Source organism: Maylandia zebra, linkage group LG20 (genome assembly GCF_041146795.1).
Source record: "Maylandia zebra isolate NMK-2024a linkage group LG20, Mzebra_GT3a, whole genome shotgun sequence".
In the NCBI taxonomy this organism is placed as follows: Eukaryota; Metazoa; Chordata; class Actinopteri; order Cichliformes; family Cichlidae; genus Maylandia; species Maylandia zebra.
This window is the reverse complement of record NC_135186.1, coordinates 30,365,924-30,384,947: the sequence shown is the minus strand read 5'-3', so window position 1 is coordinate 30,384,947 and position 19,024 is coordinate 30,365,924. Positions and strand designations below refer to the sequence as shown.

At 41.1% G+C, this 19,024-nt stretch overlaps 1 protein-coding gene across 3 annotated transcripts in view; it reads right to left on the bottom strand.

Annotated features, from left to right (window-relative positions):
- The window catches only part of plxna2 (plexin A2), a 160,418-nt gene that overhangs the window by 68,034 nt on the left and 73,360 nt on the right, over nucleotides 1-19,024 (bottom strand). For all 3 annotated transcript variants that reach the window (XM_004560401.3, XM_004560399.3, XM_004560400.3), the window contains exon 5: nucleotides 118-218. In XM_004560401.3, coding sequence (XP_004560458.1) covers nucleotides 118-218 — 101 coding nt within the window. The remainder of the gene's footprint in view (nucleotides 1-117; nucleotides 219-19,024) is intronic.

Sequence of the window (19,024 nt, the reverse complement as noted above, 5' to 3'; positions counted from 1 at the left end):
TATGGAGCGGTGCATGGTAAACAGCAGACAACTGCTCTCATGTTCTGGATACATATAACTGGTAGAAAATGGGCATATGGATGCAAATAGACATGACAGCTAATCAGGGATACTCACATATTATGAAGAACACACCAACCACAGTGTGGATCCCCAGAGCTCAGGCACTCTCCACATGTCCCGTACTGCTCACATGACTCGATGGGAACTTGGGTAACCTGCAAACACATTAAAACATCATTGTCTCAGTGCAGCCAGAAAAGCGTTACAAAATGTACAACAAAGATCTCTGAGTATGCATGTGTTTGTGTGTGAGCATGCTCAGTCCCACACAGACAGACGCCAGTGAAACTATTAATTAATGTGCAATGTTTTGACACAGTTAATCTATGTTATGAAATGTAATAATGTGACACGCACCATTACCCCTCCATCCCTATTAAACAGTGTTATTGTTTGTTGTGGACCTGTTGCAGAGAATGATGTGCCTCAAAATGTTTGGCTACACTACGCCTCTGTATACTGATGTGTGAGATGCCAACTGCCCAAGCAACTGTTGCCTTTATCTTAAAGCCATAAAAACTACTGAACAGCTGGGATCAGTTGGCAAGACAAATCTGTTTTTCTGCCATCAATGGGTTTTTGTCTGCACCAGGGCATCTGTCCACCTAGGTATGGCCTGTGCAAACACACCAACACATGGACGAGTGACAGACGTTTTTCTCAAGAGAGCGTTCAAAGTACAACTTGATGACACAAGTGTAAAATGTGTTAGGAAGAGAGTTAGAGTCAAGTGTATTGAAGAGTATAACTATAACTATATCTAAAATAAACAAAGAAAAGATAAACTTTTGAAATTATCAATGTTATTAAAAAAAAAGTAGAGGCCTGCGGCATGACTGTTAAAACTGGAAAGTAACAATTAAAGCTGTACTGTAAATGTTTTTTTTTAAAATATGACAAGGGAATAAAATTGGTATTTCAGTATTACATGTTGAAAGTGTCAGCAACAATAGATATGATTAAGCGCTTCCAGTGGAAACCAAACACACCCCCATACCACACTAACCCACACACACTAACCCACACAGTGCTATTTGAGTAGAGTCGCATAAAAAAATAAATAAAAAAATATCCTAGTGCTCACTGTACGAACTTGATTTGACTGATATTGTTTTATTCAGGGTTGAGATGTTCCATAACCTATGTAAACACAACACACTAGAGAAGAACAAACTTCACAGCTTGTTTGCCAAAGTGTGCACCACAATCTGGGCCTACGTAACACACACTTATCTCCAGGTAGGTTTTATATACACAAGAGCATGAGTGTTTATACATCTGAATCTAGTTGTCTGTCTGATGTGGTGCTGCCGTCTCGAACGACCTTCCTTCTTTCTGTCTAGCTTGGAGGGCTTCAGAGTCAAAGGTTTCTGTGCGCTGGTGTGTGTGTGTGGGTGTCCGCCTGTAAATGTACATCTACTGTAACATGAAGCCAGAAAACCTCAATACTGCTCAGCAGATGAAAATGGCATAAGAAAAGCGGGGGCTGAATCAGTTCATTTTAGAGTCTGACACAGATTCATTTCCAGTTTTGTATGTCTTTCAGTCTCTTGGCAAGTGGCGTGTTGGATGATAAGTGCTAGCTCTGACAGTGTTTGCCCTGTTCAGATGCAAACCTCAGGATCACACCAATGCCTAATAAGTGACTCCTCTGTAAAATGTGATGGATCGAATTAAGGGTGCAAATAGCACCTTTTAAGTGTTTTTTGACCCTGTGCATATCACTCACAACTGGGTGATAATAATTGCTGTTAGCAACCATGGACTGGAATTAACTGTCAGTTAGAAATAACAGCTGGGTGTTCATCAAAATCCTGTCTTTTATGGTACACAGTGTTGAAAATTTACAAAGAGCTGACAGTAAAATTTGAAACATGCATCTGTTATTGCATGGATTCTGAAAAGTTATAGTCAGCAAACCTGTCAGATGCTGTAAAACCTGTGAGCTACACCTGTTCCAGTGTGTATTTTTCTTTCTTTGTTTAGTGCTTGCTACTCAGAAGCTCATCATAGTGTCTGCCTGGTCCTACAGAAAGACAAGCCCAGAGGACAAAGAAAGCCACTGACACGGTGGGAAGTTGACAGTTTGTGTGGCAGTTCCACCATGGACACTCCAGTTAGATTAACCCCCTGTCAATTCAACAAACTCTATTATTGTGTGTGTCTGTGTGTGTGTCTTTCTTAGCTTCGGGACAAACAGGTGGCATGCTGTAATGAGCTGCAGACGAGGTCACATCAGCAGCAGAAGCTGCAACCGATGACAAACAAGCCCACCAGGAACTAGACTTGGCTGAGGAAGCAGCAACTCAGTCTGTGTGTGTATATATCGCAAAGCCTCTGAATCTCTCTTAACCACAGAAAGTCGTCAGATCCTTCTCAAAACATGCATGAGGCTGCTGAAACTTTATACTATTACTTTCACAGAGGCCCAGACCCATGAAAGGGTTACACTGTAGAGACAGCTGTCAGTGGGGGAAAGTCAGAGAATAGTGAGGGGAGCTTAGGGTGTCCCTTATGGAGCAGTGTTTAAAGACTGACAGACACAGAAGGCTGTCAGCTGATACAGTACAGACTGAAGAACAAAAAGGCCAGAGAATAATAAGAAAAGAAGGGGAGGGAGGTAAAGAGAAAACAAAAAGATGAGAAGTGAAAAAAAAAAAACGCACACAAAATAAGAGACTACTCATGTGCACTGTAAATGTGTGTTGTAAATAAATATTGCGCGTCTATGTCGCTGCGAGGGTATTGATGTTTTAGACCAGCATGGGCCAGTAGCACAGAGTGTAGGTGAGGGGAATGTGGTGTGGGAGGGTAGTGGGGGATCACAGCAGCTGTTGCCCAGCACACGCTACAGTCACTCAAAACAGCAGGGCTGCACAATGAAGCCCCTTCTCCAACTGTGAGTCTGTGCGTGTGTGTGTGTGTGTGCGCGCGCGTATTTGAATGCACACGTGCACAACGCTGCAACGGATGTGCAGATTGTTGTTGTGTTTTCAAAGAAGACCAAGAGTCCTGCATGTGATCTAATAATGCCTTAAACTTTCTCTTCCTCTAGGTTCCCAGAACACATTCATAGCCACAGCTGACCCATAAGGTAAACTGAACATTGTCAGTAAAGATGCACTGTGCGCTACTCAAATGAATGCTAATAAAATTCCAGCTTAAGATGACCCTAGCAGGGGGTTATTCAACCAAAGCGGCTACAGCAGGGCTGCATACTGGAGCGACCTGGGTGACTGACAGTCACAGTCTAAGGTTAAAACAGACAGCTTCTTCTCTTTCAAAGCCTCACGCTGAAAAAAAAGACTTCAGCTTTCATTATTATAATAGAAGAGCGCTTTTGTTTACAGGAAAGTATAGCTACAGATTTGGCTAGCATTATTAATGGCCACCCTTAACATCAGGATATCCTTTTATGTATAAATACTAAATTTTTATTAACCCATCAAATTATACAACTGCAGCGGACTGAGAAGGGCATTATTTGTTAACGTCACCGAACATCTTTTTTGTGAACTGTACTGGGCAACTCTTGCTGCCATTAGAGGCCACTAACATTGTGAACTTTTGTTATGTATGATTATAAAATATAAAATTCAACTATTTTTGCTGCAGTGGCACTCAAGACAAAAAACCTCCTAAAAAACAGACAGTTGATAGTCTGGTGGCAGTGAAACAGAAGTAGTGGTATTCAGTAAAAGAGGCATTGCTTTTAGGATTACTAAAAAAAACCAAACCAATGTGTTTTGCCAGGCTGTTTGGAGTATAACAGGGGACAGAAACATTTGGATGTGGCACCCAAGTGGGGCTTACAGTGTTTGCTGATTAGAGAGCAGCAGGAACAGTCTCATCTGTTCCAAACAATCCGTGACTAAGAATGAATGGTGACTCCATTTCTGCTCTGCTGTCCTGGGAGCAAGTCATGCACTGCACTTCCGTGATGGATAGGGAGGCAGTACAGGAGCAGAGTTTGAAGAGAAGATGGAAAAGAAGAGTTTTTTGGGAGGGGGGGGGGGGGTTTAAGATAAACGAAGACAAAGTAAAGTAGAAACAGCCCATTGCCCTGTGCTCTGATGGGACCAAGTCTCTGTATTGCCAGATGTGCCTCACAAGGCTGAGCAAAAAAGAGAAAGCAACACAAAGAGAAAAATCCCACCATCACCAGTAATGGAGAGGAAGCTATTTTGCAATTGTTACCAAGGTAACAGCCCTGGCTCTGACCTCAGGACCCCCCCCTTCATCTACCACCACCAATAATCCCTCCAACCTTCGAAACCTTGAGCAGTGCACGGTAAACAGCTGGCACCTCTGGGACTTCCTGCCACCTACACCTCCTTTTAAACATGTAGACACACACACTGGCGGCTCCTCTACACCCTATCCATTTTTAATGAGAGTTAGCCAGGCTGCCACGTCACTGGAATGAGGCACATCGATCATGAACACAATACCCATTCCAGTAGAGCGAATGAGGGTAAGCATGGGAGGAGTGTATGTGAGAGTGTGTGTCTGCTTGTGTGTGTGTTTATGTGTGTAATTGTATGTGTGTGAGTGAGACAGAGAAACAGTTTGAGCCAGCTTAATGACTAAAGCTCAAAAGCAGAGCAAATACTTGTAGCTGAAATAGATGAAAACATATGAAAAATACAGGCTTATGGGTCTTTTACTCTCACAGTGACCCCGCAGCCAGTTTTTCTTGTATTCAGGCTACCTACAAGGACATCTCAGCCGTTTTTGCCTGACAGGCCACCCTTTAATCTGCTTTAGTAATCCTGCCGAGACTCTTCCTTAGGACAGCAGCTATATCTCCTTGCTTCTGTTTCACCCTGTCCTCCTCCCACTGGTCTTCTTGTCCTCAACTCAGGAAAATCTGCCCACTGTACTCTCTAGGCAGAGCCATCACCTCTAGCTCACTGACATCCACCCACGAGGATTCACATTCTCTCAAGTTTGCATATGAAAAAAAAAAAAAGGTTCACCCATCCCCTCTGACTTCAACTTGTTTTATAGAAGTTTTTAAGACTGAATATGAGAATAATTCACTTCTTCTGCAGTCTTACACCGAGGTCGGTCAATGGTTCATGTTAATCATCAACATCCATCCTATATATGGCTGGACCTGATAATGGAGGTGAGGGGTTATGCATTATGGCTGTTCCAAGGATAATCAGGCATCAAGACCCTCACCAATTACACCCAGCGTGATTAAGGACAAAATGAGGGCATGCTCTTGGATGCTGGGGGTGGACAAGATCTGATCCTTTGGTGGCCTTGAGCTGAGTTGTGCAACGATACCACAACAGCTGGAAGCTTTGATGACAGCTTAAACCCAGCATTCCAAGAGCAGATGTGTTAAAGCTATTAGTTACAGCTACAGCTACATATGAATATAATAACGATGCATAATAATACTCCACATCTTGTGCATTAAAAAACAAATGAAACAAAAAAAAAAAAACCACTAAGAAGATACACTGTATAGCTACACACGTGCTGTTCAGTTCTGAAAGGAACTGCTTTTAGAATGCTTGTTTGTTGGTTTTATTGTTACAAATGCTAGAGGGCTTTGTTACAATTCATTTGAGAGACACACATTTTGTGTAGGAATCCAGAATATTGATTTTTTTCCCCACTGTATAACATCTATTAAAAAGCCATCTACAGGATTAATGCAGAGAAGGTTCTGGATACAGGCATAAAAACAGGAAGGATTCAGTGGAAGATGTGGTACTATTTTGTATTAGTGTTTTTATGAAGGTCAGACCCTTTTATACTGGGTGGCTTTCAAACTAACTGGTTTTGAAGTAAACGCAATAACATTCAGAGTAGGTATTAGTCATTGATTTTAAAAAGCTAACCACAGTAGAAAAGACTCCAACAAAATGAAATGATACAGCGTGCCTCATCTACAAGCAGCCATCTTCCATACTCCAGAAATGATTGGGTGTGAAATTGGTAGCTTTTAACCTTTTTTGTCACAGCCAGCGCTCTCAGTGAATCCACTTCCTTATTTATGTGTGTGTATTCACCTACTCAGAAAGAAAATGCTTGCACATACACATGCACTTATTTAACTATTGGAATTTGCCCATGCTCAGAGATTTGAGTGAACTAAAAACTCAAGACATTGCAGCACTACAAAGCTGGATTTAATAATAATAAAAAGATGGATAAAAAAAAAAGAGGGACTGGAATCCATACACAACAACAAAGATGGCCATGCTAACTTATTCTGAACTTAAACTAAGCCAAGGTGGATATCAAGACAATACTGTTACCTTTTTATATCAAACAGCATCAATATCTACCCCACATTAGGTCTTTAGCCCTCTCATGCCCCTCGGTCCTGGGGAGGCGTGGCCCTTGGCAGCTCATAAGTAGTAACAGATTGGCAGGAGACAAACTGCCAGGCAGGAAAAAAGGGAAGGAGCAGGTCAAGCGTGTGCCTACTGACCGCAGTTTGAACTCTGATGCTGAACGTCTATTATGTGTCAATGCTAACCCAGGAACAATAAGTACATAAGTAAAGTGGTAATAATACAGTTTAATGCTTTCCACCTAGCATCTCTTAACTTAGAATAACTGTTTGGGTGTTTGTTGTTTAGGAATACATCCGGATAATTCTCTTACCCAATTTAAATGCCATAAAAAAGGGACCCTTTTGACTTAGACCATCCGAGGGTTAAATGATTAAATCCCTTTGGGAGGAGACTTATGGGGCGATCGTGGCTCAAGAGTTGGGAGTTCGCCTTGTAATCGGAAGGTTGCCGGTTTGAGCCCCGGCTCCAACAGTCTCGGTCGTTGTGTCCTTGGGCGAGACACTTCACCCATTGCCTACTGGTGGTGGTCAGATGGCCCGGTGGCGCCAGTGTCCGGCAGCCTCGCCTCTGTCAGTGCGCCCCAGGGTGGCTGTGGCTACAATGTAGCTTGCCATCCCCAGTGTGTGAATGTGTGTGTGAATGGGTGGATGACTGGTTGTGTAAAGTGCTTTGGGGTCCTTAGGGACTAGGAAAAGCGCTATACAAATACAGGCCATTTACCATTTAGTGACAATAAGCATATACAGGTTGGTCTAATTATTCTAAAAAACATAATCCACCCCCTAAAAAACATGGACTTAGTATTAATTCAGCATTCAACAGACCACATACATAATACAGCTGTGCACGCATTGCATTGGATTTCTGCAGGCATCCCCTGGACTGACCGACAACTGTGTGTCTCAAAAGCAAAATGGGGCATTGGGCAATCGGACAGTGGAGGAGGGAGATGGGACTGCCTCCTTATCTTTGTTTATGTGTGTTTGTGAGTGTGTGTTTAGGTATTACAGGCTGGAGGACTAGAGGGAGGAGTCATAGGGGCCTGTGAGGCAGCGGAGAGAGAGCAAGTGTAGAAATAATGGAGTGAGGGAATCGACCAGTGAGGAGGACGAAAAATACAACCAGTCAATACAGCTGGGAGTGTATCAATTATGTATGGCTTCAATTCTCTTTTGGGGTAAAAAGAGGTGGGGAATTGGCTCGTTCCAAAAGCCTGTGTATTTTTCTACTGTTTATTTGTACCTCAACTGTGGCTTTGCATATATTGTAGATCACTGAAGCTCTCAATGTTAACAGCTTTCATGCCCTCAGCACTGTTAACTTGCACTGAAAAACTAAAAGCATTGACAGAAATCTGATTTTGTGCCTGTTAATAATCTTAGCAAAACACTAGCAAGGGAAAAATATGTTTATTTACTTGTGCATGACTTAACAACTTCACTTGATCACTTGAATCTTAAGCATTGCAAATGATACCAGCATGGCTGTTACTTCTTTCCACGTATCATTTGCACCTTTTTACACAAGATAAAGATGTTAGGACTGATATTGGTGATATTATGTTAAAGTCCCTTGCTCTTTTCCTGACCCTTTACTGTCTTTTTTCACTTATCTTCTCATCTCCTCCCTTATGTTTTTCCCTGCCTTGAACACACTCTTCCACGCTCCAGTGTTCCCTCTCCTTTGCAGCTCCCAGTCGAGGTGGCCTCTTTGCTCAGTAATTCAGTCAGGAGGCTAAAAGGAGGAAATTACATCCATGCTGCCTGACCACTTTGAACTCTCAGCCCCCCTCTACTATGCTTGCTCACTGGCAACTGGTTTAAAGGCCCACACTGACATTTAAGAAATGGGCACAGGGAGCTGTGAAAGCGCCAAAGAATATTTTTGAGTGTGCATGTGTGAGCGTGTGTACTCATGCAAAGACAGATATGACACTGAGAGTGATGACATGAGGAATTAAGTTTTTCTGCATTATATTGTAAATGAAGCCTGTTAATTAGAGGGTTTGCACTTAGAAAGCACATTTTTGACAAACTGTATTCATAAATGGCAACACTAAGCCACTAACCACTAAGAAACAGTGAGTCTTCACTGATACTAACAGTATAGGTTATCTGGAACAGCAGTCAAGTGAAGTAATAATATGATATGAAATTACCAGTGTATTAGAAAAACTTTAGTTAATTCAGGTAAAAAGGTTGATGTGAAAGATTCAGATCAAGTGTACTTAACCTGCAGCTGAGAGGAAAGTAATGCATATATAATAAACGTCTTTCTATGAGTGATACTTACATCAACATTAACAAATGTTTTTTTGTGAATCCTACATTTAATCCTACACTTGCATCTTTCCAGGTCAGCCTTAATGATTAAAAGTCACAATGTCTTTTTGCAAAGCTTCAGCCATTATTAATGCAATTTCTTGCCTTTCACTCTACCTGCTTTGCGTTATTTTTACCCACCTGTCTGGACTGCTCATCTATGTCACATTTATTTTATATTGGTCGCTTCACTGTACCTCTTTGTCTTTCGATCCATCTCTGGCCTGTCTGTCCAAGTCTAACTTGTGTGAGTGCCTCTCAGTAGGGTGCCAGATTGTCAATGCAGCCAGTAATGAGGTGTATGCTTCAGTCAGCATGTGAGGAGTTAATAAGGAAGCAGCAGAGGCCATCACACATCAACAACCATGAGTGTGTCTGTGTATGTGTGTGTGTGCATGTGTGCGCATATGGGGAGGGTGTGAAGGCAACAGAGCCTCCTTGGCACACTTACGGCTGTCTGTCGACCGACGGGGGTATTGATTTGGAGGGGAAAAAGCAGACAGAAATGAATTCTGATCCACAGAGGTACTCCACAGTGCATGTCTGAGTGTGTTAGATTTTGTGTGCGTGTGTGCCTCTGTGTGCAAGAGTGTGTGTGTGTCTATGCGTGCATGCATGTGAGCATGTTTGTTCTCTTTGTCTCAGCATTTCTCCCAGTGTACATGATGTACATACAAATGAAGGGTTTGGTTACACCCCACTGCTCTCTGGGCTGTTGCTTGTGCACAAGGGTAAGCTTCTGTGCATGTGGGTCTGTGTGCGTTTGTACCCAAATTAGGGTGGGAGGCATTGATAACTAGGCTCAGGTGGTAAAGAATAGCAACCCCAGCCAATGTTTGTGTATGCGTGTGTGTGTATAGCTTTGTCGTATAGGTATCTTTATCTAGATGCATGCATGCACATATGGATTGTGTATTTATTTGCATTTGTAAAACACACGCTAAAACACTCCTCAGCTGGAGTTCATATGGTGAAGTGTTATTGAGGCTGGAAGACTTTCTTAGGACCTGTAATAGTGCTTGTGATTGAATTCAATTTGAGTCTATAAGGAAAATACAGACACAAAGGTTTCGGGCGAAAGACGCGTCTGCAGTTGAGTAAAAATCATCAGCTTTGCTTATAAAGAAACTCTGTGGTGCGAAGGAGAAAGAAAGCAGTGAGTGATCTTCGTTGGTGCCTGGGTGTTTTTGTTTGGCAGAAGAGGAAAGAAAGAAAAAAAAATCAACATAATGAGACCAAACTGCTTTTGTGTCTCACTCTCTTCGTCTTTCTTCTCTCTCTACCCTCTGTCTCCTTCTCCCTCCCATCCCTCGATTCTTAGACAGCTGCTTCTGTGCAACCAAATTAACTGCTCCCCAGCTGCTTTTGGAAAGTGTGAAATAAATAAACGTTTTGCCTCCGAGGTATAGTGTTTTTGGTTACACATATAAAGTTTAAACAGCTCAGGGTGCCGCCTAAATTCAGTGTGTAAGTAACAAAATTTGCGATTCAATTTAGTTACCAATTTTAGTTGTAGTACTTTTTTTTCCCCTACTCAAAATCCCCTACGACTGCCACTATATGATCTTATCTTTTACCAATATGTGATCTTTGTGGCTACAAATATCCGATTTACAAGTCACCAAAAAGAGTAATATTTCAACAGGCTGTCAGCAGGCATACTGTTTAAATCACTAGTCTTATCTTGCCTGTTCTCTTTCTAATATTTCTCCTCAAATATTGCCTTACAGATAGGGAACCCTTCCCTGCACATTCATCTACTTTCTTTAACAAAATGTATGTCTGCACATGTCTGAGCAGTCAGAGAAATAGTCATCTGTTTTTGTGTATATTAAGATGTGCGTGTTACAGAAAGTTATTTCTTTAATATTTGCTACATAAGTTCTTCTGTGAGGGGTATAATTTACAATTCCCATTTCCAGGCCCACCCATCTAAAGTTCTTCAAGGTGGATTTAAAGATGAATACGAGTAAATAAAAATAGTACACATTTGTAAGTTTTATGTTATATTTACTGATTTTCATGCATATAATGCTGTTCTTCTGTCCAATAATAGTCTGAAATAGGGTACCAGTCTTCTTTTAACATCAAAAAACACCCTAACTGTCACACATAAATACACATATCCCAACGTAAACCCACACTGTACAATACTACATCCATCACTGGTGCTCAGGCTGACAGTTTTGTCAAAGTGAGCCGCAGGGGTTAGGAGAATGGCAGTGTGGGATTGAGTTCTCCCATCGGACGCTGTTCTGACAGGAGAGGGGGAAAAAGGAGAAGAGAAAAGGATGAATGAAGGAGGAAAATTTTGAGAATGTGTTACACAACCTTAGCAAACAGAAGGAAAGAAAGAGAAGAAAGGGTTGAGCTGCCATGGCTAACCCATCAAAAAAAAAGACACTCTCCTGCTGTAGCCTGTTTACTAAGACTGGCCTTGTGAAGGACAGACAAAGAGCATATTGCAGGCCTGGCAGCATGGCCACATCACTCAGTAAAAGACACACACACAAAGGACCTCCTGAGCTACTACGCCAAACTGTGGTAAATTAACTTAACCCAAACAGCAACACATGTACTCATTGACAAATGAATGTAAATGCATTCACATGTGTGCACATACACACTTCTTCACCCCTTACAAAGCAGCTGGCAGTGTTGAAAAAAAAAAAAGGGGAAAAAAAAAAAGAGTATCTCCCTTCCTCAAGTAATAAAGCTCAGTCTACAGAGTCAGCCGGAGACCTCTATATAAGCACCTTTAAAACAGTGCAGGGGACAGCCTGCTGTTATCCAGTCATGTGTGGGCTCACTTTCAAAAACCATGTACAATACACTACACTTTGAGAATACTAAGAAAAAAGGCAACCAAGAGATGTTAAAAAAAACCAAACAAAAAATGCGAAAAAGCGGGAGTACGCAAGACTTCCAGACATTGCCTTCCCCAATTATAGACCAAACAATGCAACCACATTCACTTTACTCTTTGCCTGGTTCCTGACAAACCCTGTTGTGATTCCTTCAACTGGCACTCCTGTTTCTCCCTGACACTCTCTAGGCTCTAATTAGGCTTGTAAATAATTATTGCAATTAAAGCCTACAATTAGGAGGACTGAAGCACTGCCATTAGTTTCACAATAAATGTCATGAGCATTCTGCATAGGCGCAGGGAGGAAACAGACAAATGCTGTGCCATTATAGAGGCAGTCAGACAGTGAGAGTGAAAGAGACAGAAAGGGGGGGGGGGGGGGGGGGGGGGGGGGTTGTATGAAGACAGTTGACATACTCACAGCTCTTAATTACAGAGCTGATTATTCTGGCAGGATTGGTGCTGGACTGTTACTTTAGCTCACATTCTCCAAAGTGACAAAGTGTGCAGGCACATATGCACTCATGAGTTAAAAAACAAAAATCCCCAGACACAAATTCAAAAAGGTGGATCCTCTGAAATGGAAGCACAGTGAGACAAAAATAAACAGAAACAACAAAGAAACAGAAGCAACTTAGGACTGAAATAGGAGGTTAATCAGAGATAAACAGTATTTTTATAAATGATAAGGGGCTTTCAACAAGCTCAAGAATAAGTGTGCTACTCAAGGTTACCTTTAGTGAGGACTTTCTGCCTTCGACTGGCCTCATCTTTTGAATGTTTATTTCTAAATATTTGTAATTAGCTTCCTTTGTAAAACACAAATTTACTCTCCTCCTCAAATATGTGTTTGTCTGTTTGAAAAATTTTGCAAGATTTCCTCACAATCAGCACCAAAGTGTAAGTACAGATTCTACACATAGAGAACAGGTTCAACTGATTTTTTAAAAAACGTTTTGGTCTGGGCTATTATGGAAGCAGCAGTTGACTGCAGAGAAGCAGAAGCAGAGATGTCAGAGTCTCTAAGGATGAGGTACCCTTATTCAGAGGTGTGGACTCGAGTCACATGACTTGGACTCGAGTCAGACTCGAGTCATTAATTTTATGACTTTAGACTTGACTTGAAAAAATGTTCTAAGACTTGTGACTTGACTTGGACTTTTACACCAATGACTTGGGACTTGAATTGGACTTGAACCGGTTTACTTGAAAAGACTTGATATTTTACCCCAAATATAAAATTTAACATGCATATTATATAGAGATTGAAAATGTGACGTCATTCACGGGTAGAACCGCAAAGGATTCTGGGAACTCGTGGCAAGAGGTACTAGCGCACGCAGGCTTTCAATTGAACTCAGTCACACAGCGATAAAAAGAAACACAAAAATGTCAAGAAGCCGTTGTATTATTAACTGCAATAGCCGGTCGCATGACAGCCACGGGAAGCCGACGGGTAAAGAGATCGGTTGTTATCGGATTACGTCGTTGAAGAGAAATTGTTCGAGCCATGTTTCCGAAGTAACAAAGACGCGACGGGTGGCCTGGATTGCAGCCATTCAAAGACCAAATATAACGTCCCAGAACACTCCAGCTCACAGGTTAGTCTGCTCCAAGCATTTACACGAAGGTCAGTCTGCTGTTGTAGTTAATGCGTCATTTTTCTTAACATAATTGGTGATATAGGTTACAAGCAAGTCTGGCGCTGAACAGAAATTGTCGCGCTATGCTCCTTTATTTATTGTGCATAAATAGTGAATTGTCCTGACACAATATTGCGTTTCGCTTCTGTTATTATGGTACACTGACAAAAACATATACTTTTATTCACAGGATAAAACAGGGTTTTTGTATCACTAATTGCCCAGTACGATTACAGCATACAGTATTATTGTCACTGCTACATTTCTGTAATGCTACCAGAAATTATTTCCACTACTAATTAATTATTGTTGAGCTCAAAGGTCCTATTAATAAACGGTTAAGGAATGTGTATTTATGACGACGATTTGTGAGACTGGTAAACTTATGATATGTACGATGGTCTTTACTTTCTACACGGTGCATTTCAAGGTCCTGTACCCATCTGTCGGTAAACTGTACCTGGGCTTGTTGCAGTGACCTGAAGTTACTAAACTTCATGAGTGTATGCACTCACTCCAAGGACCGTATGATTATAAATATGCATATAAATATGCTACGATGAGATAGCTGACTTCATCTAACTAGCAAATGTTGTCCAGGCTACGTTGGTGATGCAGTTTTTTTTAAATGTGTATGATATTTTTGTCATGCGATTTTAAAGCTGGTCCTACAACCGCATCCAAGAATAACATGCAGCTTATCTCAGAACTGTCGGTGAAAATTATTCTTGGAGCTAGGTTTAATTGAGCTGCATTTTAAAGAGGTGCAATTTCACAATTTGTGTATATTTTCTAAGTTCACTATTTTGTCATGTGTTGAGAAAAACACAGATTTTAAAATTACATGGTCTAATATTTACATTTAGCATAACTGCAACATTATTTTTTCATTTTTTTTTTTTAAAGACTCGAAAGGACTTGAAATTCAAAATTTCAGACTTGTGACTTGACTCGGACTTTTACACCAGTGACTTGAGACTCGACTCTGACTTGCCTGACATTACTTGAGACTTGACTTGAGACTTGAGGATAAAGACTTGAGACTTACTCGAGACTTGCAAAACAATGACTTGGTCCCACCTCTGCCCTTATTACCTCATATTATGTTACAGGGCCAGTGAATGTCGCCAGCAGAGGAGTTGGGGTGGGAGACAGCCACGAGGTTTAAACTGGCACTGAGAGATGTGCAGACATGCATGATCACAAAGCAATACACAGCCCTGACATAGGTATGCACATGTGTCTAGAAATGTACTCATTTGCAGAGCATTTCGCCTATTTCACCTTAAACAGAGATCAAGCTACACGGTACTGTATATTTCTTTATACTGACCTCCACTGACACAGCAGGAGCTAAGATGTGAGGGTGGGAGAGGGGAAAATGAGAGGGAGTGCAGGCTGGGGTGCACTGGTGTGCTTCTATTAATTAACAGCTTGATGGGGGCTGACAGGACGTGTGCTGCTATCAAATAATGAGGTTAGGATTGGCCAATGGTTCCAGGGCACAAAACCTGATTAACACTAATCCTAGCTTAAGTCAATTAACAATGCCTGCTCAGGGACTAATGCAAATGAGGGGCCTTTGTTAGGTGAGCTAGTGCAAACGGAGAAAACATGGCTTGACATTCAGACGTGTAAAACATCTCTAGATCATAGTAAAAAGGGTGACAAACATAAAAAGTCATAATGAGATAGAAATAGCTGACTTATGTAACGGTGTCTCTAGAGCAGGGTGATATGATCAAAAATATTTATCACGATATACATTAGAAAATTTGCGATAACGACATAACTGACTATATAACTGACACTAGACAAAATACTTTACAACTCCACAACTTTATTAGTGCAAAAAAAACCCCCAAAAACCATCAATGTATTTTCACTTAAACAAGCAGCTGTTTTTTATGTGCATTAAAGTTATATAAAAATTTTACGGTGCAAATGCAAATTCCTTGCTGACAGTTTAACCAAAAGGCATTTCCAGTGGAAATTGGCCGACATATCCTCAGCATAACCATGTATAATACCCACAAAACTTAAAAACAGGTTATACACACACAATGCGGAAATATTAATCAAGTGGTGCGGCTTCGTAGCTTAGTAAAGTCGTACTAAACCATTTGACAGATTTTCGAGCGCCGTGTACGACATAAAATCGTTTCGAGGTCAGTAAACACAACCAGAATTCATACATAAGGCGCACGGGATTATAAGGGGCACTGTCGATTTTCAGAAAAATCAGAGGACTGATTTTAAGTGTGCCTTATTCTCCAAAAAACACGATGATAATAACAACGGCCCGCTAGCATGCTCTACCAAAAATAGTGCTTTGTTGTGTAGCTGACGGACGAAAGCTAAACCAGTTCCACACCACTGAAGTTGCAGCATTTTTACAAACCAATTCTGGTTCATCCGTTTCATTCAACGATCCGCTTTCGCCCTTCTCATTCTCTGTCGCCGCCATGCTTTTTCCGCCATGTTTGCATGAAAACAAAGGCACTGCGCGTGCGCGTTTTACCCATATTCTATTGCGATATTTCATTTTCTTATCGTTGCCCAACATTATACCGGTATTACCGTGAACGGTGTGATATGGCCCAGCCCTAGACGTCTCTTCAGTCTGATGCAGTCAGTCAACCCTTAGACCTCATACAAGCTTTGACCAAAAAATTTAATAACATTGCATACAGATTAAACAATAAAAGAAACGTCTATTAAACCAAACATGTGAATGTGTGTCAACACGCATGCATGTAACGTTTAGAAAAGGGGAAATGAAATAAGGGAACATCAAATATTCTTTGAAAAGGTAGTTTAAGCCAAAACACTTTCTTTTTACTTGCAGTGTCATGAAGATAACAAATCATCACATGTACTTATCTATTTCAATAGTAGCTTAAATTAAAATTTCCACTTGACTCAGCACTGTCTGGTCAACCATCATGCCTGGTCTGTTCTATGTGCTGCAGGCACTGCTGAAACTATGTCTAAATTGGTCCCAAGTATCTTTTTCTCCATTAGGTTCTGTAATATTAAAGTTCACATCAGTCAACATATAGGCAGATCCCAATATAGAGCCCAATACAGCTATGTGCCAGTCAGGCTCCAATTAAATGACTTAATTGGTTTTTACAGTCTCGATCACAGGATAGCAGGTGAAAATCAGCCTGGTTTACAGTGACACTCAGTAATTATGATTAATGTGCAAACTAATGCACATGATAAATAATAAACGTGCAAGAAAGGTAGCGAAAGTGCTAATTTAAGGCAGCTATAACTAAATCTAATAACTTGTGGTCAGATTATTTTAAAAGGAAACGAAATCAACACATGCATGCAACAGACACATATATGGATACACAACAAAGCTTCTGATCGAGGGAGTTTGACAAGTGGAGAGACAGTGTTGAAACTAGTTTCTTCAGAATGAAAAGCTAAATGGCATCATCAATAACATTGGATGTCTGTATTGACAGGGGAATTTATCCTAATTTGTCCAGGTGTCAATATCAAGTGAAGCTGTCAGGGAAGCAGCTAAGAATCTAAGCTCAAGCTTCTAAGCTACAGCTCCAGGCCCCTGTTCAAACCATGGAGCACCTGGGTAAGTAAGCAGTCATGCGATTAATTTGCTGGCCCTCACTCCAATGGCTGCCAAACTGACCCCGCTGTTGTGCTTACATCCCAGATAAAACATGGTGGCCAATCCATCAAGGCCAGTGTCTGTTGTCTAACTGACAGCACGACGTCCCAGAGATGTCTGGTGAAAAACAGACACCTGTAAGCTAAATCCTCCCTCATCATCCTTAAGGGTGTGATCAAATGTAGATATGTAGTCTATATGATGGCCCATGAGATGACAGTTTACAAACCATTTGTTCATGCCCATCTTCTTCATTGTTGTCAAACATATAAAGGACCTGTTGTTTTTTGTCAGTTGTTTATAGAAAACAGTCCTCATTTAATCTCAGTTGAAGTCCAGTTAGGTACAATAGATCCTAAAAAAAACCAACTTATATTCATGCAGCTCAATAGCCAGTTACATACAACTTGGGAATTAGGCAACATTCAGGAACATTTGAGGGAAATCTATTCTTACAGTCTGTGGGATTTGGAAATGAGTTGCACATTCAGGGGTAGCAGAGGAAAATATTCAGCATTCTGCTTTCTGAAAGTGAACTGTGTTCAAATGGGACTGAGGAAAGACTCGGGGAGTGAGATGGCTGCAGAACTTTATAGCAATGATAACTGAATTCAGCATAACAGCAGATTTATATTCCCAAAAGCAACTTCATCATTGTCCTCTGTGCTGTAATGGTATACGGTTAAGTTATTGGGACTCTTTATCTGAAAGTCATAGATAGACAGATTGGTGAGGGGAAAAAAAACAATTTAAGGTCAAGAGTCAAACGCCTGAATCATCTTCGTGCAGCTGTGTGCTAGCTAGACTGCCCTGGGGCAAACACGGGGTCAAGGGACCATGTGCAAGGCAGCACTTGCTGAGGTAGATGCCAGAATCCCTTTTTGTTACCCCCTCCTGACAAAATGAGAAGGGAGAAAGATGGTGTGGAAAGAAGCTCAGTAAAGTGCTAATATCTCATGTTGCTTTTGGTCTGTATTAATTTTTTGGTTTGAACTTTTGCTTCCTGACGAGAACATTTGGGGAAACATACAAACACACACCCACTCACTCTCACCAAGTCACGAAAAACAAAAAAACCCAACAGGAAAGTCCAGATATGTACCTAAATGATAATGCTGGTTTATTTCAAGATTTATTATCGAATGCGCTCTTTGTACTCACCACCTGTGTTGTAGAGACTTAGGGAAACAAAGAGCGTGTTGAGCTGGGCTAGAAGCATTCGCTGCCGTGTTTCATAATTTTTTTTTTCATGAATAATTTTTAATATATGTGTTTGAGTCTGCAAAAAGCGAGACACAACAAATCTAGGAAACAAAAGGCTTTCTGGCAAAATCGCTGCTAGTCGCTTTCTCTAAATTTGCAGAAGCTAGATCTATAGTAGAGCAAACGCGGATTGCTTGTTATTAGCTACAATGTGTTCCATGTCACACGTGTGTGCTACATGCACCGAAGTCTTCTTTAATAATGAGCCAGTAGCATGTCAGCTAATCTCAGCTTGGATGAGAAGTGAATGAATCCTATTTACTCCTGTCGTTATAACCACTGAACCCATTTCCACCTAATCTAACCACACCAGCCAAACAAAGGTTCAAGGGAAGTAGGGGAAACAGAAAAATCTAGGGGGGAGGAAATGGGGGAGGTTGGTGTTAGAACAGGTTGCGAGCAGACCTCCTACAAAAAAAAAGGTTTAAAAAAAGAAAGAATTCATGCATGGATTTCAAATTTCACAGCTGAGTACCTGGAGGAAATTGCCAGGCCTGGAAAAGAGGTCTTCTTTTCTTTTTGATAATCTGTGAGCTGTAATGTTGCTGTTCCATATATGAAGCTGGCTAAGGGAGGAAGGATGGAATACAAGGATTGGAGGCTGAGGGGGTTTAATGTTTGCTAAAGAGCCAAGAGTGTATTGGAGAGTGACAGCAGCACATGGCTGAACGCCTCTATAGGGGGAGGACTGTGTGTCTGTCCATGAAAGACGAGTCTGTTTTACAAGCCAGCTCAGTATCCCTCAGTTGGTCATGCTAGCAGGAATTTCACACTTATCCTTATAAAGAGCTAGCAATTAGAGGGACACTATTTCACTGGAAACACTAAGTCTTTTAAGGTCTATTATGCACCATTGTACACCATAGCCATAAAACATTACAAAAACCATTGAGCTCCATTACAAA